This window comes from Pleurodeles waltl, chromosome 10, assembly GCF_031143425.1.
Source record: "Pleurodeles waltl isolate 20211129_DDA chromosome 10, aPleWal1.hap1.20221129, whole genome shotgun sequence".
In the NCBI taxonomy this organism is placed as follows: Eukaryota; Metazoa; Chordata; class Amphibia; order Caudata; family Salamandridae; genus Pleurodeles; species Pleurodeles waltl.
In genome coordinates this window covers 489,974,546-490,002,466 of record NC_090449.1, presented here as the reverse complement: position 1 = coordinate 490,002,466, position 27,921 = coordinate 489,974,546, and the positions used below count along the sequence as shown (strand labels likewise).

At 46.8% G+C, this 27,921-nt stretch overlaps 1 protein-coding gene across 13 annotated transcripts in view; it reads right to left on the bottom strand.

The window, feature by feature from the left end:
• The window catches only part of LOC138261643 (uncharacterized), a 1,036,964-nt gene that overhangs the window by 9,615 nt on the left and 999,428 nt on the right, over positions 1 to 27,921 (bottom strand). For all 13 annotated transcript variants that reach the window (XM_069210793.1, XM_069210797.1, XM_069210802.1 and 10 more), the window contains one exon: positions 20,199 to 20,342. In XM_069210793.1, the coding sequence (XP_069066894.1) occupies positions 20,199 to 20,342 (144 nt within the window). The remainder of the gene's footprint in view (positions 1 to 20,198; positions 20,343 to 27,921) is intronic.

The window sequence follows — 27,921 nt, the reverse complement described above, 5'->3', positions numbered from 1 at the left end:
TATAACTATGTTCTAGCATTGCACCTGTATGTCAAATGAACAACCAAGAAGTCTGTCTGTTGCAGAATTGTTCTCTTCACACCACATTTCTATAATTGTACATAGTTCTGATGCCCAGCTCATCATACTGAGGAGGGTGTCTTCATTATTGCTAGTGGAGCAAAGATAGGCATTATAGTCAAATAAATGAAGCAGAGCTATGCTTGACGCCTCCAAACAGTTAGAAAATGGAAGACAGATTTCTCTCATCAGTCCTGAAACACCAGAGACTTTAACTTAAACATGGCCCCTCTCTCTGGGCTCTTCTACCACCACTAATTCAGTTAATTTGGGAGTCATCCTTTCACCCCAGCTTAACTCAGTAACCATACAAATAAGGTACTGACCTAGGCTGATACTTTTTCTGGTGTATTACATATCTACCCACAGATTCCTCATGTTCTGGATCCCCTTATGTGACACTGGTCCTGTGCACCGGAAGGTGGCAACACTGGCATCAGCTGCAGCTCTGCCTTGCCCTAGTCATGACAACATGGAGCTACAAATGGGTGTTAATCCTGGGCTCTGACATCAATCCTCCTTCGTTTCATTCCTCCAGAGGCAAGACTGACAGTAATTATGGTGAAAAAAGGCAGAGATCAAAATCTACCTCCGAAGCTTGTTAATTCCTGAAAGCTCACTCTGAAGAATGGGGAAGCAGGTGGGCAGTGAGAAAACCTGTAGGCAGGTACAGTGTGCACCCAAAAAACAAACGGAAAACAAAAAAAGGTGACTAAAAGGTTAAGTAACTTATTCCAAGTTGGTAGCTGGTAGCTTCTACCTTTCAGAACCCTCCCCTTTTGAATCAGTATCAAACAACCTCTCTCTCCACCCCTCAACTGGAGGTGGGTCTAATGAATGCAGGCACACCAGCAAACCCTGCACGATTGAACAGGGAAAAGCGAGATTAAAGTATGGACAGGTGGATGTGTGACAGACTGACCCAAATAGAAGGTCACCAGCTATGAGAGGAAAGCACCTGGGGCTCTTAGTACCAACTTGTCGGGGATGAATAGAGTAATGGGAGACCTGACTGCTTGTAATTCACCAACACACCTGCCTGAGGTAATGGCAACGAAAAAAACGTTTTAAGATCCCAAAGATGTAGGGAACTATGTAAGAGCTCAAATGGAGACACCATGGACGAGTTTAACACCAAATCTATGCACCACTGGGCCATTATAAGTGGGCAAAAAAACGTTGGTCAGAACTTTCAAGAATCTTAATACAATATTGCACTTGAAAAGCTACGTTTTGTTGGGAGGCAAAGGAAGGTCGACAAGACTGCTAAATACCCCTTCAGCGTACGCACAGCACTTCCTTCCAGGGCCAACAAAAGTGCAATTTGGAGAATGCTTGACAGTCATGATTTCAAGATGTCAATCTGGTGACCTGCACGTCAACTCATAAACCATGCCACCTCTTGGATAAAAAGATTTTGTGGAATGAGGATGGGCAGATAAGATCACATGCATTATGTCATCAGTGTAGGAAAGTGCCCTTTTTGGCATGGTTACCCGCCACGTTTTGCCTGGTGTTGATGCGTACTTGACTGAGTGTGTGCAAGGATGTTGCTAACCAAACCCCAGCACCAGTGTTCTTTCTCTAAACCGTACCATTGTTTCCACAGTTGGCACGCCCCTGGCACACAGCTAAGTCCCTTATAAACGGTACCAGTGGTACTAAGGGCTCTGTGGCCACGGAGGGTCCCTAAGAGCTGCAGCATGTATTGTGCCACTGTAAGGGACTTCTCACCAAACACATGCACACTGCACTGCCATTGCAGATTGTGTGTGTTGGTAAAGAGAAAAGGGTAAAGTTGACATGGCACCCCTCCCAGGGTGCTACGCCCACAAACCACTGCCTGTGGTATAGGTAAGCTACCCCTCTAGCAGGCCTTACAGCCCAAAGGCAGTGTGCACTATACCACAGGTGAGGTCATAGCAGCACGAGCAATATGTCCCTACAATGTCTAACTCCATTCTTAGACTTTGTAAGTGCAGTGTGGCCATTTTAAGTACATTGGCTGGGAGATTGTCATTACGAACTCCACAGCTTCATGATGGCCTCACTGAAGACTGGGAAGTTTGGTATCAAACTTCTCAGCACAATAAACCCACACAATGGATTTATTGTAAAATGCACACAGAGGGCATCTCAGAAATGCCCCCTGTATTTTACCCAGCCCTCTAGTATAGGGCTGACTGGCATGTGCCACCCTGCCACTAACAGACAAGTTTCTGATCCCATGGGGAGGGAGCCTTTGAGCTCTCTGGGGTCAGGAACAAAGCCTGCTCTGCGTGGAAGTGCTTCACACCTTCCCCCTGCAGAAATGCAACACTTGGTGGTGACCCTCAAAGGCCCAGGCCTCCTGTTACAGTGCTCCAGGGCACTCCAGCTAGTGGAGATGCCCGCAATCCCCAGGGGACTAGGCCCCACTTTTGGCAGCATGTCCTGCGGGAAAATTAGGAAAAACAAGGAGGAGTGTCCACTGTAGCTAGGACCACCCCTAAGGTGTCTAGGGCTGAAGTGACCCCATCCTTACAGAATCCTCCATCTTGTTTTGGAGGGGCTATGAATGTCTCCACCCCCCCCTCACCCCCAAACGGAGTGGGCACAGGAAGAATGAAGCAACACTCGGGAACAGTAGCCATTTTCCAGACCCCCCCAAGGTATTCCCGCACCTGCAGCCCCTTGGCCTTGGCCAATCTGACCAATGGTTCAGCAGTGTCCAGCGGGCGCCTCTCCTACTTGGCCATCCTTTGGTTTTCCAAAACCAATCCCCTGGACCCAGCCTGAAGCATCTTTGTGAACCCTGGGGTTCCCCCATTGAAAAGCATTGGGTGCCTGATGCTGTGTTTGCATCCTGTGCCTAGCTGCCCCTGTGCCACTGAGGGTGTGTGTTTGGTGCTGACCTGTGCCCCCCCCTGTGCTGACCTAAACTCCTCAGGCCTGTGCCCTGAAACCGCAGGTACTTACCTGCAGCCTGTTTTCTTCCGAGTGCCCCCAGTCCTTATAGAATTTCACTGAAAACCCAACACCAACTTTGACCTCTGCACCCGGCCCTGTGCTGATGCACTTTTGGGGTCACAAAACTAATACCTATCGACATTCTAACCCACGAAGACTGGGATCGTAAGTTGAGTACTTAACTGTTAACTGTGCTAACACCTTCCATAGGACTGTATTGGTTCCTATGAGAAATTGCACTGTCCACTTTTGAAACTGAAACGTGTTACATACTTGTAAACTGTAAAACCTAAACAAAGTGCATTTAATATATATGCCTGATACAAACATACAACTATACTTACCTGCAACAAGATCCTTTTGGTTCTAGAAATAAAGTAACAAAGTATATTTTTGCTATATAAAAACATTGGCCTGGAGTTGGTCATTGAGTGTGTGCCTCGTTTCTTGAATGTGTGTGTACAACTTTGCACTACCCTCTGATAAGCCTAACTGCTGAACCACACTACCACAAAAGAGAACATTAGCATTATCTACCTTAGCCTCTGGGGAACCCCTGGACTCTGTGCACACTATACCTCATTTTAGTACAACATGTACAAAGCCAGCTTCCTACAATCAGGCATCGACTGGCACTGCTCAGCCTCCATGGATGAAGGTGTAAAGTGTGGAGATTTGGATGGAGGACCTGGTCCTCCAACTGGGAGAGATGATCCACCTTGAGGATACAGAGAAAGGTGCAGAAGGTCTGCATGCCAAACTCTTCTCTTTCGATCCAAAGTGTGTGATATGACTCATGCCCAGTCTTGGGAGATCCTTCTCAGAACCTGAGTAATCAAAGTTGTGGGAGGAAAAACATACTGAAACGGAACGAGTGACAAAGAGATCCATGTGGGGCATGCCTCACTGATTGAAGATGTGCTTTACAAGCTCTGGATGGAGATGCCACTTGTGGTCAGCAAGAAGACAAACTCAGGTTGTCGCCTCTGGTATTCAGCAAGCTTACAGGGTGATTCTCTATCAACCACATTCTGTGCTTTTGCACCCAGGACCAGGGCATCAGAGCTCAACAGAGACCAGGACCCTATTTCCCCCACTCGCCCTTCCAGCTAGTTTACATACCACATAATAGTGTCTGTGAGGATCTGGACAAACCGCGAAGGCAAGGCATACCTTGAGTGCCATGCAAGTTCCTTTCAGTTTGAGCAGACTGATGTGGAGCTATCCATCACTTCTGTAGTCACGGCCAAAGAGGGTTGGAAAGATGTCCCTCTGGACTGGCTCTCCTCCACAGAACACAAGGCAAGTTCCACTGCAGCGTTCCTGGGGATCAGTATACATTCCAAGGAAGCTTCTCCATGTTGGCACCACTACCTGTGAAGGCACCACTAGAGAGGCCTCGTGTGCCAGTGGGCCAGGAGAATGCAAGAAGTTAGAGAACTGAGTAGATGGAAGACACACAGGACTGGAATAAAACACTTTCCTGAAAGCACAGGTGCAGATGTGGACGTCCTGTATTAGCTCCCAATAGGAAATGCTTGTGTCAGGGTGATATGCAGTACAAACTCTATGAAAAGGAAGTGCAGGGAGGGCTTCAGGTGAGATTTAGCCACAATGATGGGGGAAGCCCAAGTTGTGCAGCAGGGATAATGCCAACTGCAGATGCGACAGTGCCAACTCTGGAGACCTGGCTTTTATGAGCAAGTCATAAGGTAGGAAAAAACTGGAATTCCCAACCTTCTGAGATGAGCTGGCACAGCTTCCATTACATGTGTAAATAATGTCAGGCCAAAGTGAAGCACTGCAAACTGATAGTGAGTTGTAGCACCCATGAACTGCATGTACGTCCTGTGAGGCTTCAGGACTGATATGTTGTAATAAAAGTCCTACAAGCAGAGTGACACCATCCAGTCTCCTAGTTCCAGCACCAGAAGCACCTAAGCTAGGGACAACATGCTGAACCTTTTCTTTCTGAAAGGAAAAGGTTCACAAGCCTGAGGTCCAGGATCAGAATAAGACCAATGTTCTGCTTTGGAACAAAGAAGTACCAGGAAAAACATCCTTCTCTAATCTCCTGCTCTGGCACCAGCTCCTTTCAAAAGCAAGCACGCCACCTCTTGCTGCAGAGAAAGGTGTTTCTGTGAAAGGTCCGAGGGGGGAACTGGGGGCTTGCACAGGGGCCTCTGAAGGGTAGGTATACCCGGTGTTGGAAATGGCCCTTTTTGCAGGGTTATCCCCAAACCTTTTGCATTCTACTCCTATTTTTTCTAATCTGTTTTGCTGGTTTATGGTCTCTGTGCACTTTACCACTGCTTGTCAGTGCTAAAGTGCAAGTGTGCCCCATGTGAGTTGTAATGGTGATTGAGTTATCCATAATTGGCATAGTTGATTTACTAGTAAGTCCTTAGTAAAGTGAACTAGAGGTGTCCAGGGCCTGTAAATCTAACGCTACTAGAGGGCCTACAGCAGTGGTTGTGCCACCCACACGAGTAGACCTGTGAACCTGTCTCAGACCTGCCACTGCAGTGTCTGTGTGCAGTTTTAAACTGCCAATTTGACCTGGCAAGTGTAACCACTTGCCAGACCCAAACCTTCCCTTTTACTACATGTAAGGCACCCCTAACTTAGGCCCTAGGTAGCCCCAAGGGAAGGGTGCAATGTATGTTAAAGGTGGGACATGCACTGATGTGTTTTACATGTCCTAACACTGAAATAGTGGCAAATTCGTTTTTCACTGTTGCAATGCCTATCTTTCTCATAGGTTAACATGGGGGCTGCCTTTATTTATCCTTAAAGTGCAGTTTCTCTCTGAGAGCGGATAGATATGTAGAATTTAGGGTCTCTGAATTTTAAGCATTTTCTTGCTTAAACCACTCAGTGCCTCTGCCTTCTTGTGTATTCCACCTCTGGGTCAGATTGACAGTTGGACTGTTGTGAATTCCCTCTAGACGGTGACACAAAGGGAGCTGGGGTGTAGCCTGATGGGCCATCTGGGCTGGGGAGGAGGGAGGAAAGGTCCATTACACCTAAAAGGGCTGTGCCTGCCCTCCCACAATGCTGTCTCCGACTCCCTGGAGTGTGTCTGGGGCCAGGCCTGGGCAAGGCAGGAGCTTGTGAACAACAGAGACTTTCCTGTGAAGTATGCCTACTTCAAAGGCAGAAAGAGGTGTAAGCAGTGGACCCAAAACCCCAGACTTTTAGAATCTTTCTGGATTAAGAGGTACCTCTGCCAAGGAAAAGAGCTGAAGAGTTGGAGAACGGGTATTGACCCTTTGCTGTGTTGCTTTGCTGGGTTGGCATACAGTTGCTGCTTCTGCCTTAAAAGAGAGCAAAGGCTGAACTTTGCTGTGTATCCTACTTGAAAGACTTCTCCAAGGGCTTGGAGTAGAGCTTGCCTCCTGTTGGAAGTCTCAGGGACATCAAAGACTTCAGTTTCATCTGCCTACAGCACTGAGAACTGTGAGTTGTGTGCTATTCAGGAAGAAAAGACACTGCTGGCCTGCACCGTGACCTGCCGATGCCCCACAGACCTGCACCGTCCCATTTCGCACCGCAACCCTGGTCTCACTGACACCGCCATCTGATGCCGCCACCGAGCTACTGCTTGCACTGTGACCTGTGGGCCCCGTACTCCGGCATCGCCTTGCTCACACCGCAGCCTGGGCATCCCCATCGATGCTGCTCCTGCTGACACCGGCGCCACTGCCTGCACTGTGGCCTGTGGACACCGCTCAAGAAGTACATGAAGCACCGTCCCACACCGCAGCCCCGGTCCACCGACGCCAGCACCATCAACTTCAGTGTCGTCACCAGGCGTCCCTGTCTGCACTGCGACCTGTGGATGCCTCAAGGAGCCCGTCTCGTGCCGGCAACGCTTCAGCAACGACAGCGCCGCCACTGCCTGCACCGTGACCTTGTGACACTGACCGTCAGAGCGCCCCACTTCACACGCCAGCCCTGGTCTCACTGACGCTGCTGGACACCGTCACCGAGACACTGCCTGCACCGTAACCTGAGGGCACCACATGTTGCATCGTCCCGCAGTCCCAACACCATCCACACCAGCGCTACTGACTTCATCAGCCTGGAGTTCGATCTGCAAAGCGTGTGACTTCAAGGGCCCTATGACCCCTATACCGACCTCCGGAACAAACACCGCAACAACAGCAAAACTGCTCTCTGGATCTCATTGCGAGGATCACAACGCCCTGCATTTCCAAGGTACTGTTTGCAGGTCTTCCCAACACCGTAGCTTGCCCGCGACGCATCGGCCGGCCTCAACAATTGGTTTTGTTGATCACAACGCCATACAGACTTTGCCAGTCTACCATACAGACTTTGCCAGTTTCTTTCTTTTTCCCTCCCATTCGCTTGCACCATGACTTGTCACAAGGTAACTGGACAAGGGTGGAACGAAGATCTAGATACAGGGGATATGCTCCACGTCCAGTTTATCGACCTTCGGAGACTCCCTTTTTGGACCACAATCGTTTTAACTGTCTGAATGGTCTGGATGGTGTGGACTGACTGCCCCCAAACCCGAACTCAAATCCTGTGACCTTGGATAATGGTCACAGTAAACTGCCTGATCCGGCTGAACCCACTTCTGAAAATGACCCTGTTAGAGTAATTGGTGTAGTTTCTGGCTTTGGTACTGGCTCTTCCCCCCACTCCATCCCTGCAATCTGTTCTGTGGCTTCTCCAGCGCACATGAGACTAATTTGGTGGAATGTGGCTGGTTTAGCCAGCAAACTGGGCATCCAAGATTGGATAACTTACATTGAGTCCGGGGATGTTTGCATGTTCCAAGAGACTTGGGCAAGGGAAGATTACAACCATCAAGGTTACGAGTCATTTTCCATCTCGGCTAGGTGGGAGGGTAAGGGCCGCCCCTCTGGTGGACTCACAACTTGGGTGGCTTCCCACTTAGGATGTCAGGCTTCACGCCTACCGGTGCCATCAGATGACATCCTAGTGGTTTTATTAGCCTGGCCGAACCTAGCGAAACTTGCCCTGATAAATATTTACTCCAGGCCAGTGGGAGCTTCGCGTGAATCCCCCACTATAGAGGAGCTTTCAGTATATTTAGCGGAAATGCCAAGAGATATCCCTTACATAGTGGGAGGGGATTTAAATTCCCATTTCGAGCCGTTGGTCGGTCTCGTAGAGGGATTTCCCATGGAAGAAGAGTTCAGGTGGTCAGTACCCTCTGTTGTAGCACCTTCCCCAAAGGCATGGACGCCTGTGGCTTTGCAGATTACTGCTCTCACCCTAAAGCATGGAATTAGAGCCTGCAATGGACGTATTAAGTCTGGTGTACCAAGCAAAACCACGTACAACAGAGTGGGAAGCGAGTCCCGCTTGGACTATGCTCTTGTACAGATAGTGAACTGGTCTTCTATCCTGGACTTTAGGGTGGTGGAGAGACTGGATAGTGACCATAACGCCCTTGAACTCGATCTTAGCCATCCTGGGCCAAAGGCCTCCATAACAACCATGGGGGAGCCCAAACCTGAACTACTATTAGACAATAACAGGAGAAGAATCAGGTGGGATAAACTAGCTACGAGCCAAGTGAAACTTTCGAAGCTCTACGCAGGTTTAATCCCCATTTTGGAAAAAGTGGGAGAGCTAGCCAACGATGTGGGCAATATAGTCCATCATGAGAAATTATATCAGGCTCATGAGGACCTTATAAAGGGAGCGGCCTCTGAGCTTTTTACTAGGGTCCAGAATCAGAAGAGGATCCAACAACATAACTCCTTATGGTACAATGCAGTCTGCAGGAAGGCAAAGGGAGAACTCCTCAGATGCATCAAGGAGGGAACAGATAGAGAGAAGCTGCGAGAAAGTAGACGGGCTTATAAAAAACTGGTCATCCATGCTAAAACCGAATGGGAGGAGAACCAGTGGGAGGAGCTTACCACTTCCCTCGCAACAAGAGACCACCGAATGTTTTGGAGAATAGTAAACGGGGGGGTCAGGGAACCTCCATTCGGCAATAGAACCAAATATTGCAGCAGGGGTGTGGCAGGCACACTTCCAGTCTCTCTACAGTTCCGAGCAGGGAGAAACTAAGATTGATTTCGGTACTGGACTGGTAGAGTATGGCGGGGATTTGATAACAGTGGGGGAGGTGAAGGTAGCACTAATGGGACTTAAAGCTGGAAAGGCGCCAGGATTGGACGGCCTGCCCGGGGACCTGTTCAAGCAGGAGCCCGGTGTTTGGGCCCCCTATCTGGCTGCAGTGTTTAATGGAGTTTTGTGTGGCATGGAAATTCCGAGTACTTGGCTGGGGGCAGAGGTGGTTCCTATATTTAAAAGGGGCTCGCCCCTGCTCCCAGCCAACTACAGACCAATCAGTCTAATTGACGTGTCACAGAAGCTGTTTGGCAGGATACTGCTGAATCGGCTTCAGGACTGGGTGGAAGAAACGGGTGCCCTTAGTCCGTATCAGGCGGGATTTAGAAAGGGAGTTTCTACAGTGGACCAGGTTTTTCGTCTGAACGTTATCTATTGGAGGGCAGCAATATTGGAAGGGGGTAGTTTATACACTATATTTGTGGACCTGAGGGCTGCGTTCGACCTCGTGCCCAGAGGTAAACTCTGGAGTGTTCTGGCTGAGATGGGGGTCCCCCCAGACATCCTGATAATTTTAAAGAGATTGCACCATAATAACTATGCCCGGGTTAGGTGCGGGAGACACGGGGAATTAACGGACAGATTCCACGTTGACGGGGGGGTTAGACAGGGCTGTGTATTGGCACCGACCCTGTTCTGCCTCTTCGTCAACGGGGTAATCGCCCATCTCAGTGGAACTGAATACACTGATGCCCCAAAATTGAATGGCATCAGGGTACCTGCAATCATGTTTGCAGATGACACCCTGCTGCTGTCCAAAACCCCCATGGGGATACAGAGGATCCTTGATTCTTTTGTGGCTTTTTGCATAGATAGGGGGTTAGAAATCAATGTTAACAAAACCAAGTTTATGGTTATGAACCCAACCCCAAGATCACGCCCGAACCCCTTACAGGGAGCTTCACGTCTAGAGAGAGTCTCCACCTTTGAATATCTAGGTGTAACGTTGAATGAAACCATGTCCTGGGGAACTCACCAGACTAGGGTTAATCTTAAATTAGTGCAGACCACTGGTGGCATTGCTCGGTTGATGAGAAGCTCCACATATCGACCGCTGGGGCCGCTTATCCAGATATTCAAGGCACAGGCTAGAGGAGCTTTGTTGTACGGGGCGGAACTGTGGGGTCATACAGCTTCCTGCAGTTTGTCTATAACTGAGAACAACTTCATTAGACAGATAGTAGCACTCCCGTCCAGTACTCCGCTCCTCCCCCTGAGGATGGATCTGGGTCTGAGACCAATAGCAGATGAATTAGGTCTCAGACCCATAGTCTTCTGGCGAAGGCTATGGAGCACCGAGGAACTCTCTTCTTATAGGGCGGAACTGAGGGAGTTTTTAACCCACCCTAAAGCTCTACAGATCCCGTGGATAAAATATATAAAAAAGTCCTGTATGGGATTGGGCCTCCCTGACCTGTGGTCGGATCCAGCTAACGCCTCACTAAGGATCCCACGAAGAGCTTTGGTCAGTGCTTACCACGAGCAGAAATTAGCTATGGCCCTAGTCTGCAAGAATGAGGGGTCATTAACATCTGTATTCGCGCAAAGCAAGGACTCATACCGCCTGGAGAGGGTTCTGGATGCTATGTCTCCTGTGCTGGCCAGGAAGCTATTTCTCCAATGGAGATATGGTACATTGCCTCTGCGATCTTACACCTGCTCCTGGTCCACACTGCCATCTACCAAGCTATGTCCGACATGTGTGGGAGCAGAGGAAAGCGATCTGCATGTGGTCTTGTTTTTTCCAACTTACAAGGCCGCCAGGAAATATTGGCTCCTACCACTTATTAGAAACCTTGGTTTTAGGGAGTACCTCCCGGTGTACAGAATTTTAAAAACTGATGTTTCAGGTCCAATTGTGTTTGCACTAGCCAAATTCCTTACCAATGTCTGGCATATTCGTACCCGTATTTTAAAGTTGCAGGCTCCTATCTAACTTTAAGTTACTATTTTAATTGTATGGTTTTTTATCTGATGCGTTTCCTGTTTACTTTTCCTTGATGGTTTTACATGTTCATATGTGTGTTTTTTGTGTACATCTTTTATGGCCAAAATGGCCGAAATAAAGATTAATTAATTAATTAATTAACAACGCCATGATAGCCCCAGGTGGAGCTATCACCTTCAAGGAACTGTCTGTTTAAGTAACTTTCGTAGAATTCATATATTTAATACTGTATGTTGGATTTTTATCGTATTTGTTCTATTGGCTATTTTTCTAAAACTGGTGTGGTGTCCTTTTGTAGTGTTTTCCCTGTATTACTGTGTGTTATTTGCAAATGCTTTACACATTGCTTCTGAGATAAGCCCGTGCCAAGCAACCAAGGGGGTGAGCATGGGTTATCTGAGCGGGTATCTCCCTTATCCTGGCTAGAGTGAGGGTCCCTACTTGGACAGGGTACAAACCGACTGCCAATTAGAGACCTCATTTCTAACACCCCTTTTCCACAATTAGTAGACCAATTTGTCCAAAGTTAATGCCTTCCAGGTCTATGGAAAAAAGCACACCCGGCCCCATTGCTCTGGTGACGGAATCTGCACTGTCAAGGTCCGCACTGTCCTGAGGCAGCATGCACATCCCATACAATGTCCATGAAATGTGACTGAAGATCATTGGGCCATTTGACTGCGATGAAACAAAGCCTGGATACACCTGTCTAAGAGACATATTACATTAAGGGATTTCAGAGCAATGTCCCAGCAACATAAACCTTTTTTTGACCAGGCTTCATGTCGTTTTGTCTGTGAGCGGTGCCAAGGGAAAACTGCCTCAAGTGAATATTGAGGATGAGAATGCCTATATAACTAGACATTCAGGCAAAAGGGGTCTAGAGAAAAACTAGGGATCAGCTGGCACTGGCCTGAATCTCCTGGCTATAGGCCTGTTAACAGCTGGAGTAGACGAAGGTGTAGGCTGAAGCACATCTGTTGAAGTATTGGCCCTAGTTTCCACAGTGGACAAAGATAAATCAAAAGTTTCTGCTGTTTTCCTAATGAGTGGTAGGAGAGGGTAAGAAGGGTCTATGAATTTCATTTTGGGCGAGGTGTCAAGTCACTGGCCTCTGCAAGGTCTTGCAAACCTTCAGGGCATCACAAGGGTCTCCATGCTCACCCAAGCCTGACTCCATGCCAAGGAGGCTGTATCTCTTCTTGTTATATTGATTCTCCTCCAGGAGGTGCCAGGCTTCCTTCTAGGCCTCTGAATAGCCCCAGAAAGTTGGAAAGTCATGGGGGCCAGATCTGGCATCTGCACAATGGCATTTGAGCTGCTGGAGGACAAGCTAGTTTGAAGGCAGCACCAATAAATGGGCACCTGGCAATGGAGTTGAAGCCGCATCCGGCACCAATGGTGGACCAGAAAATATTTGAAGGGATCAGCTGGAATCAAGGCATGGGCTGTCAGTGGAAATACAGCTCGGGCCCTGTTAGGTTGATAGAGCCTGAAGGCGCTCCAGAGGGGGTTGGAGTTACCTTGAAAATCTGTAGCATGGCTACCTGAAGCCATGATTTGCTAGGAATGTGTATCAGAAGGGTTTTGAAAGTTAAGGATGAAACCGCATTTAGGTTATAGCAATGCAGACTACAGGCTTGAGAACAAAATGGTCTAGGTGAAGAGGAGTCAAGTTCGCTTTGATTTTTATTCTTCAGAGCCTTAACTTTTGACTTATCTAAGGAGGGAAACCAGGAGAAGAAAAGGCCCAATCTGTTTGTAGGTCACCGCCGTGCACAGTTTCACATCCCACTTTTTGATGGCGATGAAGTGCACAGTTGCTGAAAGATTGAAGTTGTATTTAAGCCCTAGATATTTTAGGAAAATGTTGTGCTGGTCCTTGAGGACTCCTGTTTTCGACACAACTTCCCTGTATTCTTCTGTACCCAAAAAAACCAAAAAAAGAGTTAGTTTCCACTTTTCTCTCCATAACCCCCCTTAGAGCAATTTTTCAGATTCACACTTTCTGCAGTACACACTTGGCTGTATACGAAGCTAGTAGGAGAGCAGGTCACGCTCAGATATATCCCAGTAATACATAACTGGTTAATAACAGTTTGCTACCATTGACAGTGAAAAGGTCCTCTAGCAAGGTCCAGATTAAAAATAATATAATGCACCCAGAATCTTTTTTTTATAAATGGATAATTCATGTCATTGGAAGAATTTAACACAAACTGCCTCAACTAAATGGTCAGTGCTTACATACTATAGGTTATGGCGAGACGCCAAATCAGCATTTCCCAAATTCCTGAAGGAGCCTCCAATTTGTATGCTCAACACAGCACACGAACAGCAGCAACTAGACACAGGCTGTAGTAACATGATGAAATCTTTATTGTTACAAACAGGCAAAATTAATATCTGATCGTGCTTCAGGGATATTTCGTAATAACACCCTGCTGTAATAGGAAACTAACTGCTATTATTGTAAAGTGCTGGGTGACAATGATGTTTTTATGCTGCCTACCATGAAATCCTGGATTAATGAGGCTGTATATTGTGATGATCTTGCTGCAACCTTTATAGCCACTACCGAAACAAGGGCTGTTTCCTATCTATGCAAACTACTCTGTTTTCCATCTGTGGCTTAAGGTAAACTTGTCTAGGCACTGAAATTGGATGCTTATCATAGAACTGCACCCTATGGAAAATTACAGTATTATTATGTACATGTTGTGCTTTGTAGGGCACTCGTTTGGTATTCTCGCCAGGTCCCTCGTCCTTTATTTATATCTGGTTTCTGCAACATGCTTAATCTTTAGTTTATTTGACCTCTATAAAATTATAGTTAAAATCTTAAAAAACCTGTGTTATTTGTTGGGAACATCCCTGCTCACAGCCAATAGTTTTTAATTTTTGAAATACGTTCGAAGTCGAATGTAAAATTTACAGGACTGACGCTTCGGAAAAAATAGGACCCGACATCAGCATGCAGGGGTAGCACTGATATGCAGCTCTGTATTGTCATGTCTGAGGTGGGGCAGAGCTGTAGCTGATGCCAATGTCTCCACCTGTTGGCATGTGAAGGAGTCTTTTCTGATCCAGCCTGGTGAATTAAGGGAAGTCAAAATGTGAGGAACCTGAAAGTTGAAGTATCCATCTCAAACTTTTGTTCAACCTCAGTCAATTCAGAGGCATATTCCCTTGACGCCAAACTAATGATAGAATTGCCTTTATCATTACCTGAGACTTAACATACATCAAATACGGCAATAGTAATTTTAGGATTTCTGAACCAAATTGATTAGCCATTCAAGCTATAAAGAGTACAAAACTTCCCTGAAGACTTGTGACTGAGTTCATCAATACTATTCTTAACCTTAAATTTACTCCACTGGCTGCCTATGTAGCAAAGGAATGATATCAGACTATGTTACTGATCCACAAATCACTGCGAGGCATTACCTCCTTTGACCAGTTTCAAACTTCTACCATCTAAACTAAAACTGAATGAAGATCTCTGCAACATCATGGCTACTTGCTCTAAAACTTTCTTTGAATGCTTCATAACATTAGTTATTCAAGAAAATTACAAGAGACATACCCTTGTACTCAAAGTGCCAGATTGTGAGTGGGGCCTTTGGGATGCGAAAATCAGTTTCTGGGCAATAATATGTGGATTTAGGTGCTTACCGCACCAAAATCTGCATGTCCTGATAACTACTAGTCCTCTTCTCCTTGCTAAATTTGGGCTGGTTTGATGTGCTGAAATTTAATGTAGGGCTCTAAGTGTTTATTTGTGTTTGAATGTAATGCTCCAATCGTCTTTTCCTAGCTTCTTCCTGGAGCGCTGTACAGTCCCTCGTTCAAATCAGCTTGCTATAAAATAAAATTAAGTACTGACCGTAACAGAAATACTACATATAACCAATATTAAAATGCATAATACAGAGACCTAGAAAGATGAGAGTATTCAAAAATCAGAAATCCTCTCTATGTCTTTAAATTAAGAAGTGAGATTTCAGAACCCCATTGAATTAAAGGATGAACTTTAAAACAACATGCATGATGTCCCAACGCCTTTTATAATTGTGGGCTAGAATACTTAAGAAGACTGACAATCCACTACACTGCAGGTTGAAAACCTTGTCCCTAGAAATCAGTTTGCAGAGGGGGGAGGATGGGTGGGTCGATAAGGAATCTTCAACTAAAATATGTCTCTACCAGATAAAGCGTTTACTAAAAGTAAGTAACTTGTTCATGTGATAGAGACTTCTAGTTGCAGATTCCTTACCTCAGAATAGATACCCAAGCAATACCATCCTCGGAGGTGGGTCTGCAAAGCAAGACCTTACTAGGAAGTCCTGCAGGACCATACAGGCAAAGTACCCATCCAAGCAGTAGTGTCTAGTGAACATGTGGAGGGGGGCCCAAGTAGCTGCTTGACAGATGTCTAGTACTGGAACTATGCATGCTAATGCAGTGGTTGCAGCTGATGCTCTCGTAGAGTAAGCGTGCAAATCCTCAGGGGAATGCTTTTTAGCCAATGTGTAGCACATTTTAATGCAGAGAACAACTTACTTGGAGATGGTTCTTTTCTGCACTGTCCGGACTTTCTTTAACCCATATAAACCACAAAGAGTTGATCATCCACCGGCACTCTTTGGCACAATCAAGGTAGAATGCCAACGCTCTTTCTCGTTTCAGGCGGTGGAGTGTCTCCTCTTACTTAGAAGGATGTGGGGGTGCGTAAAATGTAGGCAAGGTGATTGTCTGGCCTGCATGAAAGGGTGTAACTACCTTAGGGAGGAAAGAAGCCCTAGTATGAAACACTACTTTATTAGGATAGATAGTGAGGTAGCTAGGCTTACATAAGAATGCCTGCAGCTCACTCACCCTGAGGGCAGAAGTAATAGCCACAAGAAAGGCGTTTAATGTCAGAAGCCTTGGAGGACAATTATGGAGCAACTCAAAAGGAGTGCACATTATGAAGGCCAAAACCAAATTTAAATCCCATTGGGGCATGATGAAAAGTGATAGAGGAAACATGTGGGTATGGTCCTTAAGGAACCTATTAACAATTGGAGACGTAAACAAAGAGGGTTGATAAGGTAGTCTAAAAACATGCAGAGGCAGCAGAGAGATAACCTTTGAGGGAGTCCTATGCCAAAGAAAATATGCACAAATGGACCTTGGAGACCGGGGCAGAAAGGGGGTCAACAGACTTTTCTGTGCATCATGCCACAAGTTTCTTCCAACGACAGACGTATACCGTTTTGGTGGAGGGGTGCCTGGCTGCCAAGATAACCTTGCAGACCACGCAAAAAGGCAGAGCATGGACAGGTTCGGGTGGGGAACCGTCCCCTGCTTCTGCAATAGAAGATCCTCCCAAAGAAGCAGTCTGATCGGAGGATCGAAGGCCATGTTCAATAGCTCAGAGTACCAGAATCTTCGTGCCCAGTACAGAGCCACAAGGATCACTGGGGCCCGGTTGTTCTTGATCTTCTTGAGAACTTTGGGCAGAAGTGGTATGGGCAGAATGGTGTAGAGGAGACCTGAACTTCACTCGCAAAGAAAAGGGCCGCCGAGCGAGTCTTCATCTTTGTTACAATAAGATAGGGGTCTGATGTTAGCAAATGGGTGCCTTCTGCTTTATGGTACAATTGTCTACACTTTATCATTTTCATTTTAATGGGGAAGATGCTAGTGTGAGTGTGTATACATTTATAGGTCTGGTGCCTTCCTCTGTGACTTGAAGGAATGTAAATGTGTGAATTAAATGAGTTCCTCCCTGTGACTTTGCCCAGCATTCTAATTTCTGAACTAAAGTTGTGATCTACTAAAGCGTTCTTAAAGGCCCTCTTATGCAGATTGACTCCTCCCCCCCGAAAAGCCAAACATCCTCAGTCAGGTGTGGCGCCTCAAGGTCACTGTCATTGCAACCGATCTGCCTAGTGAGTATGTCATATCCAGCCCACATGGTATTGGGAACTTTGCTGCATCTCTTCCATCAGCAAGAGCTTTGGGGAGAATGGCCCGGGCCTCCTCCGGGACCTGTGGCAGCACTTGCACAACCATGTCCTATAAAGTATGGGTTTAATGGCCTAAAAGGCATGCGTTGTTCACGGACCGCAATGCTAGGTGGAGGTAAAAAAAAAAAAATCTTCCCAAGTTGGTCCAGCCTTTTGGATTTCCTATCTGGTGCTGCAGAAAGGAATGTGCCCGGGAACATAAAGGCTTGGATACCCAAGCTCTCAGGGACTGGGTAATGTGTCAGGAACACTGAGTCATTTGGAGCAGATCTACGGTGGCTGGCAATTGCCCAGGAGCCCCTGTGCTGCATTTGGAACAGGCCCCCAGCAGGACATAAGTAAGTGTTTCATTAAAGGGCAAAAGGGGTTTAGTCCTGACTGCCACAGAAAGCAGCTCGATGCCCAGGACCTCGGCTGCTCTTCGCACCACCATTGAGTACCACGCCCCCTCCTTCGTAGCTACGGTAGGGGAAGAAAGCACGCCAGTGTCAGGGGAAGTGTCTAAACCTCTGCCCTTACCCAGGTCCGTCCGCTAGTCCATGGGATCTCCTAGCTGGTATTCTAAAGGATCCAGTGGCTCTCATCCCTCATCGTACCCTATCCCATAGGAAAAAGGGTCCGGATTCGACATAGGGGCAAGTCCCCTACAGAAGTCGGAGTCGACATCCCAGCTCCGTGTCAGAGTCAGCAATAATGATGGGGTCGACACCACCCAGGAGCACGGGTGAGAGCGCTGATGTCGGAACTGGCATCAGGGAAGGTCCACTTGGTACTACCGACACGGGTTCGGATTCCAGAATGGATCCATAGGAACCCCCTGGAGAGGCTGGTGCGGAAACTAAGGGGGTCCCTCCCAACCCCCTCTCAGGGTCACAAGGTGCTCCAGTTGAGTCAGACTGCCCAAACATGAGGTGCAAGGCCTCATAAAATTCCTTAAGTTGGGCAGGGGTTGCTCCAACTCCCTGAAACTTGGTGAGACGCGGAATCGGCCTAGATGGAGGCACAAAGGACGGAGGCCTCAAACAATGATGCTCTCCTTCCCTTGCCACATCCGGTGATAGATGAGGCAAAGTTGAAAATTGTTTATGTTTCTTCGACCTTTTCTTATGCCTTGACTTACCCAAGGACTTGGAATGGGACGATGATAAAGAGGGGGCTCTGTGACTGTCCCCAGACCTTCCTCTCAACCGAGAAAAGGAGGAACGCAGAGCCGAGCACCATGCCACAAGGAGCTTTACAGACCGCTCCCTCAAAGCTTTAGGATTCATGGCCTGGTACTAGGAGTATGACTTCGGGCCGTGGTCGCTCTCCAAACACCACAAGCACACAAGGTGTGGATCCATCACAGACATCCTTCGATGACAGGATCCGCAGGCTTGAACCCGATCTTATGGGAAGTCATCCTCGACGCACCAGGAGTGTAAGCACTCAAAAACCTTCATCAAAAGGTCAAAAAAAGGCCAGTCAAAAACTGACTGCGAGGTAACTCTTCTTTGATCAGCGCTGACTGGCTCGGAAAGAAAAGAACTGACGTCATTGCGCAGCGTGGCGCATACATAGGACATGCAATGTCATATCTGGCGTGCACACCGTTGATGACTGACACAGAGGAGACCAACGCCATGCAGGGGTACCGCTCAAAAAAACTGTTCAGGTCCAGACTGACACCTGGGAAAATTCTAAGGTAAGGAATCTGCAACTAGAAGTCTCTTTCAGATTTTTTTCTCAATTTAAATGTCATTCAGTGAAATACTTTATATAATGTATTACCTGTTCACTGTAATGCTTTACCTTTCAGTCTGGCCTACTGAACTGCCATTATCCTCAGCCTCTTTTTGCCTTAAGACTAGGAAGGGAGGAGCCAAAATCCATTCACTTCTTCTACTTCTACATATTTTAAATTCCGCTACTGTCCATCTTATTTTGTACACATGTATACTGAACAATGCCAACAGCATTAATCGGCAGGGGTGTACTGCAGATTGCGGTAGTGCAGCTGGGTCACCACCTTACACAGGCTCCCAATTCAATTCCATTCATAAATCCTATGGATATCTGTGAGATATAGGGTTTTTGAGTTCCTCTCATCACATTCTGCAGGAGGGACTCAACATTTTATGTTATGACACTGCTACCTGGGTCTTTTGTTTACATTCATAAGTGGTTGCAGAACACAGCAGCCAGGCTACCTTACATCAGTCCTGGGGAGCACATCTTTCCCATCTTGCAAGTGCTGCACTAGTTCCTAGAGGCCGGGAGGTTCCTAATCAAGGCATGCTCCATTACATATTGTGCTGTGAAAAGTATAGACCCTCTCTTCTTGCAATAAAAGCTCTAAATCTATCAATCAAGTGAGAATCTCAGATCTAAAGTGGCCCTCATAATTGTAACCAAGAGATCCACGAAATGCCAGAGGGGTGACACAGTTTTCTCAGTTCAGACTGCTAACCAATATCAGAGTACCTGTCAGAACAATATGCAATAATACCAATGCTTCCCACTTAGGTCATATTACAACCATGAGCTTCACTGAATCACAGACGTGAGCTCTGAATTTCCCACGCCAAACAAGGCAAGTTCCCTGAAGCCTGCTTCCCACTTAGGTCATATTACAACCATGAGCTTCACTGAATCACAGACGTGAGCTCTGAATTTCCCCCGCCAAACAAGGCAAGTTGCCCGAAGCCCAACTTGCACTATACGAGATAAGGCAGCTATTCATGCCTGCTCCTAATTCTTATAAGGATTAACTAGTGTTACAGAGCCACACTAGTGTGTGTCAAGAGCTATAAAAACACCAAAACAATTCAGTTCCTCTCCCTGGTGTGCCTACACTGGAACTGCAGATAAATTGCTTAAGACTATAACTGGATTTGAAAATAAATTGCAAGATACTAAAGAAATACACAGGACTTAGATAACAGTTAAAAACACCATTCCAACGCAGTAATGCACTATTTACATAGAAAGGCAGCTTGTCAAGGCCGACTAATTCAATGACCCGCACAGATAAATGATTACACTAATAGGTGAGCTGATTGTTTTTCAGGCTGTGTGAGTATTGCAACAAAAATATTACTTACCATTGGATGGGCTATTTTTGGGCCTCCAGTTCACGTTCCTGGCATATTTATTGGAAATATTGCTGAAATTCCCCAATTCCATCATCGGCACTTCCTTCAACAGCTTTTCCAAACCGCTGAGATGTTTGTTGACTGGGGATATCACTAGGGGAAAACAAGCATGTCAATTTACATAAGAGAGCCTTTAAGAACAATTTAGTAGATCACAACTTGAGTTCAGAAATGAGAATGCTCAGCAAAGTCACAGGGAGGAGCTCATTCAAATCACACTCACCAAATCACACATTTACATACCTTCAAGTCACAGAGGAAGGCACCAGAACTATAAATGTTTAAACACACACACAAACATCTTCCCCATTAAAATTAAAATGATAAAGCACAGACAACTCTGCTATAAAGCAGAAGGCACCCATTTGCTAACACTAGACACCTATTTTATTGTACCAAAGATGAAGACACACAGTCTGAAGGTTATGTCCAACACTCAAATACAAAAAAAAAACACACAGAGTAGCTGACTAAAACTAATGGTTTTCATACAGTGGGATAAAGGATATAATTACACACTTCATACATCAGTATATGGCCTACACAGGGACAACAAGCGTAAAAGGATAGCTCATTACCTTAAGGAGGAGTGACAACTATTTGTGGTTCAAGCCTGGAATCATCTTATAGAGATTAAGAATCACACACACACAGTGAAAGTGATTGCCATCTTCATATGTCACATTTTCCTTACAATTCCCAGATCACAAAACACTACCTCTTGAACATCAGTTTTTGAGGACAGCCCTGACCTTTGGTTCAATAGCAATTGTACATGGATTGGCTGCTTTTTTAAAACAGTCAATCAACTAATAGGACATACCTTCATGTTACTTGGAAGGATTATTGCACTATCAGGCTTTCATAATTTTAAACGTTTTCTGGTGCAGTACAAGAGGCAGTAGGAGCTAATTAGTTTAAATGACGTTGGAACTGGCATTGCTCCAATAGCGAGGGTATTACAAAGAGGACAACAGCATACCCAAGCACCTGGACCTCAGAGTGCTGGTCTGAAATTAAGTCTGGGCCAAACAGTTGTTGCATTGAGAAGGACCTACACAAACTACAATTTAGAATGCCCAGGACCCCTTCCCAATAACAGTCCACAAACTCTTTCCCCACACCCAGGTGCAAATGTTGCTGGTGGACCTTCAGGGTATTCTGAGAGGTCAGTAAAGGGAAAGCGAGCAATGCAATTTTATAATACAGAGATGAACACAAATCACCATTTCCTGAGATATTTTCAAACTGGCCAGTAGGCCCAGGGTCCAAAGGTCTGTCCCTGTCACTTTTGTGTTCCTCCTCAATGAGGTCAATGCAGGGGTCACCAGGAGGATCCCCTTTACTGCCTGCACAATGAAGAGAGCATAGGTAAAGTGAATGATTAAGGATCTATTACAGAAATCTCCACATAAATCACTTCATTGTGGAAATCACTTTAGAAATCTCCCAGACAAGACCAGTGAGAAGAAAATGCCTCCTCATATGAATCCATTGTTATTAGCCATTTGTCACTTTGTTGAAGGAAATACACTGAGGGTGGTGTTTTGAATGTTGATCTTTCCGTTTGCAACAACCAGAGATTAATGAGAAATTATACTTTTAATTATGTCTCCCTACCATTTCTAGCATTGGTACCTATATTAATTTGTTTTGTCAAATTCTCCTCTAGCATCTGTTAGTGTAATGCACGGAGGTTCTGCAAAGGACCCTGTTCTTCTGACAAAATAACTGCAGTGTGGAAAACGTTTTTAGCTGTAAAAAAAGGTCCTTCAACTCTGGCATCTTTCATAGATTGACATGCTCCCTTCAACTTACTTTTGCTTTAGGTACTGATGCCATAATGAATATATATTTTCAAAAGATACAAAACTTGAAATAACACATTTCTTATCCGTAACAATGGTTTATGTCCACTGGTATACACCTGAAATGCATATGTTTGGCTGGCTTTCTGTTGAATATCAGTTATAAAAGCTGGAGTGGACTTTTGCCAACTACACAAATTTAGAGAAAATCCAAGACCGAAGATGAAAAGGAAATGTTTTTACTTGTGATCCTAGTTCGGCATCATAGGTATCTACACTGAAATCATAAACAGAGAATATTTCTCCTACCTTGAGGGACATCGCAGAAGTTCTTCTTTATAAAGTGAAAATCAGTATCCATATCTTGAAATGGATGTAAAAAACTGCCATTATCCAAAATGCTGGTTACAAATTTCATAGAGCAAACAAGCTAGCATCTTTTGAGTTTTTCACTTTAGTAGTGCCCTCTTTTTATGGTTTAAATCTGTTTAATTGTCACAGGGTTTTAGAAAATGATAAATTAACTTCAAGAAGCTTAGCAACACTTATGAACAATGTGATCAAACATTCTACAACAAAGGCAGAACTTTATACCCCCCACATTCCCCCTCCAGCGTACCCACCGTCAGTGTTTGCTGCGTCAGCCTTTGCTTCCGCGGGGAGGGTCATATCGGTTAGTCAAGCAATTGCAGATTTTTGGAATACGTCAAATATTTGAATTCTTGGGAAAGAAGAGCAATATGAGGTTGCCAAGGATCCCTAAAGGAGTCCACTGAGGCTGTCAAGACAAAGGTAAGCTTTTCCATACCCAGGATGTGTCGGAGGAGGTGGAGCCTGTTAAAGTGTGTTGGGACTATGGGGGAGCCCCAATGAGCATGGATGGCTTAATGGGCTGCACCTAATGCCAGTCCATTGTGGTGGGCTTTGTGGGACTTGAGCGTGAGTGTGTTGGGGAGGCCTAATAATGTAGAAGCTGGAAATCGGGGAAGTTAGGACCGATTCCCAGAAGTGCGCTAACATACGGCAGTCCCAGAGTATGTGGAGCAGTGTCACAAGCAACCCACTTTTGCACCAGCAATCCGCCTTGTGATTTGGACATTTCTTTGGTATATGGATGCATGTGGGATATCAGAAAGTGACTGTAGGAAGCTGGCTCTGCATATACTATATCAAACTGAGATATAGCCCCTCATTATGAACATGGCGGGTTGTCCCGCCGCATAATGGACCGGGTGGCAGCCCTCACTCACCGCCAGGCTTCTGCCGTCAGGTAGCCTGGCGGTGAGTGGAAACACTATCTGCCAGGGTAGCTGCGCTACCCTGCGGATACTGTTCCCATTTCAACCAGCCTTTTCCTGGTGGGTTCACCCACCAGGGAAAGGCTGGCGGAGGGGGTGCCCCGGGGCACCCATGGGGGCCTCTGCACTGCCCATACACTTTGCATGGGCAGTGTCCCGTCGCGCAGGTCACTGCCCGATTTTCAAGCAGTGATCTGCGCGACGGGTGCAAATGCACCTGCCGCACAGAGGCATTTGTCCCGGTTGGGCCTTTCTGTGAGCCAGCGGGTGGAAACAATGTTCCGGGGTTGCTGGCGGTCAGTGTTTTGACCACCAGCATGAACACCATAGTGTGCACAGAGTCAAGGGGTTCCCAAGGGGTTTCTCTTTTGTGGTGGTGTGATCGAGCAGTTAGGCTTATCAGAGGGTAGGGCAAAGCATTTGTTGTCCACACACAGACAAAAAGGGAAGCATACACTCAATGACTAACTCCTGCCCAATGGTTTTTGTATAGCAAAAATATATTTTGTTAATTTAGTTTTGGAACCACAAGATTCAAGTTGCAGGTTAGTACATAAATAAATAAGTATTCCACGTATGTAGCAATACCACTTTGATTAGAATTGGCAAGTTGCAGAGTTTTTGAATGAATGGCATTAATCTGTTTTAAAAGCTGACACTGCGGTTTTCAGAAACAGTCCCGGAGTACAAGACGTACAGATCCAGTCTCCGGGTCATAGGAAGTCCACAGGCTGGGGTTCAAGAGAACCCCAAATACCCACCACCAACAACACTGGGCCGGCTGGGTGCAGAGGTCAAAGATGAGGCAAATTTAATATGGGCTCCAATGGAGACTGGGGGCACTCGGAATCAGGCCTGCTTGCAGGTAAGTACCCACGATTTTGGAGGGCAGACCTGGGGGGTTTAGAGGCGTACTGAGGGGGGGAGGGAGGGTCACAGGTCAGCACCAAACACACAGCCTCAGCGGTGCAGGGGCGGCCGGGTGCAAGGTGCAAAGACAGTGTTGGGCTCCCAATGCTTTCCTACAGGGGAATTCCGGGGGCCACAAAGATGCTGCAGGTGAAGTCAAGTGGGTCGGTTCTGGGAAACCAAAGGTTGGACAAGGAGGGGGGCCAGCTGCTGGATGTTGCTGCACCAAAGGTTCAATTCCCTAAGGCCAGGGGGCTGCGGGTGCAGGTGTACCTGTAGGCATTGGGGATCTTTGTCTGGTTTTGTCGCGGTCAGGAGGGCCCTCTAGATTAAGTCTGCAGGTGTCGTCATGGTGGTCTGGAGGGGTCAACCCAGGGTGGGTACATGCTCAGACTCGTCTGGGGACCAGCTCTAGTTAGTTGGGCCACCTGGACTCGGGTTGTGGGCATTGGGTGCAGAATAGTCAGGATTCACGGTTCCGGGGCTGTTCTGGAGTCCTAAGATGGAGTTTCTTCTTGGAGAGGGACACTGTCCACAGGAATTCTAGGTCCTCTGTTAAGCAGGCAGTCCTCTAGAGGCTTTCCAGAGGTCGCTGGACCTGCAGGGTGCGTTGCTTTCTTTTGCAGGGCTTTTTGAAGCAGGAGACAGGTCGGTAGGGCTGGGGCCAACTCAATTTTTATCTTCTGTCTTTGTTGGGGTTTCAGCTTAGCAGTCCTTCTTTCTTCTTGTGAGGTTGTCAGGAATCCGAGTTCAGCACACTAAATCCACACTGGAATTCAACATTAACTCCTGTACAAATACTTAGCTGTCTAGGAGCGACATTAAACAGAACATTGAGACCGGTATCCCTTGGAAGAGATCGTATCTATCATTTTTCAAAAATGTCATCAGCTTCATTGAGCTCTTTTTTCAAAAATGTTTAATCAGATTTCAGCCCTCCTGCGGTCAATTACTTTTAGTATCTTCCCTGTACCCAATATTCGTCTTCACATGATATTCCCTGTAACAATGCATAGATCATCAGAGGTCTCAATGGGAAAACAACTGAGGGGACAAGTTGAGATTATCTTTCCTTGTGAAAAAAATCTCTTACTTGATAATGCAAGACAGAAAGTCATCTGAAAGGGATTCCATTTAACTAGGACCTTTCATCACAAACTGTTGTCACAGGTGCATCAAGACAGAGAACACAACCACAATGCACCATCTCAACAAACAAGGCAGCACATAATTCAGTTCTGTCATTGGAAGCCCAATCAATTTGTCACTGGCTTCTGGCAAGGAATTTTTCCGTTCAGTTTGTAAATCTACAAGGCTTTCAAAACTGTCAGGCAGGGCATATTCCAAGATCGGAGGTTTCAACAAATATATCTGCTCAATATTGGCCAACGATTTGGAGACAAGGATCAAGGTGCATGCTCTTTTTAATGAACTGGTCCAACAAGTTCCTTTATGCCTTTCTACTGATCTCATCAGTCTGATGGAAGATGAAACACTGTAGCGTGACAATGATAATTACCTCAGAATGGCTAAGACAATGGTAGTTTTTTGAATTTCTTCTAAGGTCCATGAGCCCTAACAGGAAACTGCAGGGCAAATTGTCCTTTTCTTTAGGATGCAAGGAAAATTTGGCAGCACGCTCCTGAGAGCATGCAATATGGCCTTTTGAACTTTCCCGAAGAATGAATGGATATTCTTAAAGAAGCTAAACAATCATCTGCCAGTCAATCATACACTTTCATATGGAATACATTTTTGATTTGGAGCCTGTAGGAAAATGGCACTGTTGGCATGGCTACCCCTCCCCCCAGACCTTTTGCCTAGTGTTGATGCCAACTTTGACTGAGAGTGTGCTAGGATCCTGCTAACCAGGCCCCAGCACAAGTGTTATTTCCCAAAACCTGTACCATTCTTTCACAATTGGCACACATGGCACACAGTTAAGTCCCTTGTAAAAGGTACCCATGGTACCAAGGGCCTGTGGCCGGGGAAGGCCCCCAAGGGCTGCAGCATGTATTATGTCACCTTGGGGGACCCCTCACTCAGTACATGCACACTGCCTTGCAGCTTGTGTGTGCTAGTGGGGAGAAAAGTCAAAGGCGACATGGCACTCCCCTCAGAGTGCCATGTCCACCAACCACTGCCTGTGGCATACATAAGTCACCCCTCTAGCAGGTCTTACAGCCCTAAGGCACGGGGCACTATACCACAGGTGAGGGCATAGCTGCATGAGCACTGTGCCCCTACGGTGTCTAAGTCAATTCTTAGACATTGGAAGTGCCGGGTAGCCATACTGAGTATATGGTCTGGGAGTTTGTCATTACAAACTCCACAGCACCATAATGGCTATACTGAATACTGGGAAGTTTGGAATCAAACTTCTCAGCATAATAAACCCACAATGATGCCAGTGTGGGATTTATAGAAAAATGCACACAGGGGGCATATTAGAGATGTCCCCTGTATGTTAACCCCACTGCTAGAGTAAAGCTGACCAGTCTATGCCAGCCTGCCACTTCCAGACAAGTTTTTGGCCACATGGGGTGAGTGCCTTTATGCACTCTGTGGTCAGAACCAAAGCCTGTCCTGGGTGGAGGTGCTTCACACCTCCCCCTGCAGGAACAGTAACACCTGGCGGTGAGCCTCAAGGGCTCAGGCCTGGTGTTACAGTGCCCCAGGGTACTCCAGCCAGTGGAGATGTCCACCCCCTCACCCCCGAACGAGCCCCCACTTTTGGCGGCAAGTCCAGAGGGATAATGAGAAAAACAAGGAGGACTCACCCCCTCAGCCAGGGCCACCCCTCCAAAGCTGAAGTGACCCCGCATTGAGAAATCCTCCATCTTGCTTTGGAGGATTAGGACCAACAGGGATGTGCCCCCTCCCCAGAGGGAGTGGGCACAAGGAGGGTGTAGCCACCCTAAGGGACAGTAGCCATTGGCTACTGCCCCCTGACCTTAACACACCTAAAAATTTAGTATTTAGGGGCGACCCTCAATCCAGCTCTCAAGATTCTCTGACGACCTCAAGAAAGAAGGACTGCTGAGCTGAAAACCCCGCAGAGAAGAGAAAGAGACAACAACTGACTCAGCTCCAGCCCTACTGGCCGGTCTCCTGCTTCAAAAAGGAAGCAACGCGTTCAGCAGGGCTAGCGACGCCTGAAAAGCCAACAGGGGACTGTCTGCATCACCAAGGACCAAGAAACTCCCACAGACAGTGGACCTGCCCAACAAGAAGACCAAGAAACCATCTTTAAAGGGACTCCCACCTCACTTCAAAAGCGTGAGTACCAACTACTCTACACCCGATGCCCCGGACCGTGTCCAGAGAAACCAACTAACCAGAGAGGATCCCCAGGCATTTCAGACTACATGCCCACACTGGGCTGACCTCTCCAAACCCCCACAATGACGCCTGCAGAGGGAATCCTGAGGACCCCCGTGACCGCAACTGCCCAGGACAAAGATATCCGTCGCCTGGAGAATCACTGCACTCGCAGCCCCCAGGCCCGAGAGAAACCGACCTCTGGTGCAGCAACGACCAGCAGGCGACCGTCACCTTTGCCCAGTTGTTGGCTTGCCCGAGAAGCCCCCTGTGCCCTGCCTGCAGTGCATAAGTGACCCCCGGGTCCCTTGATAGAGTTCTATTGAGAACGCAACA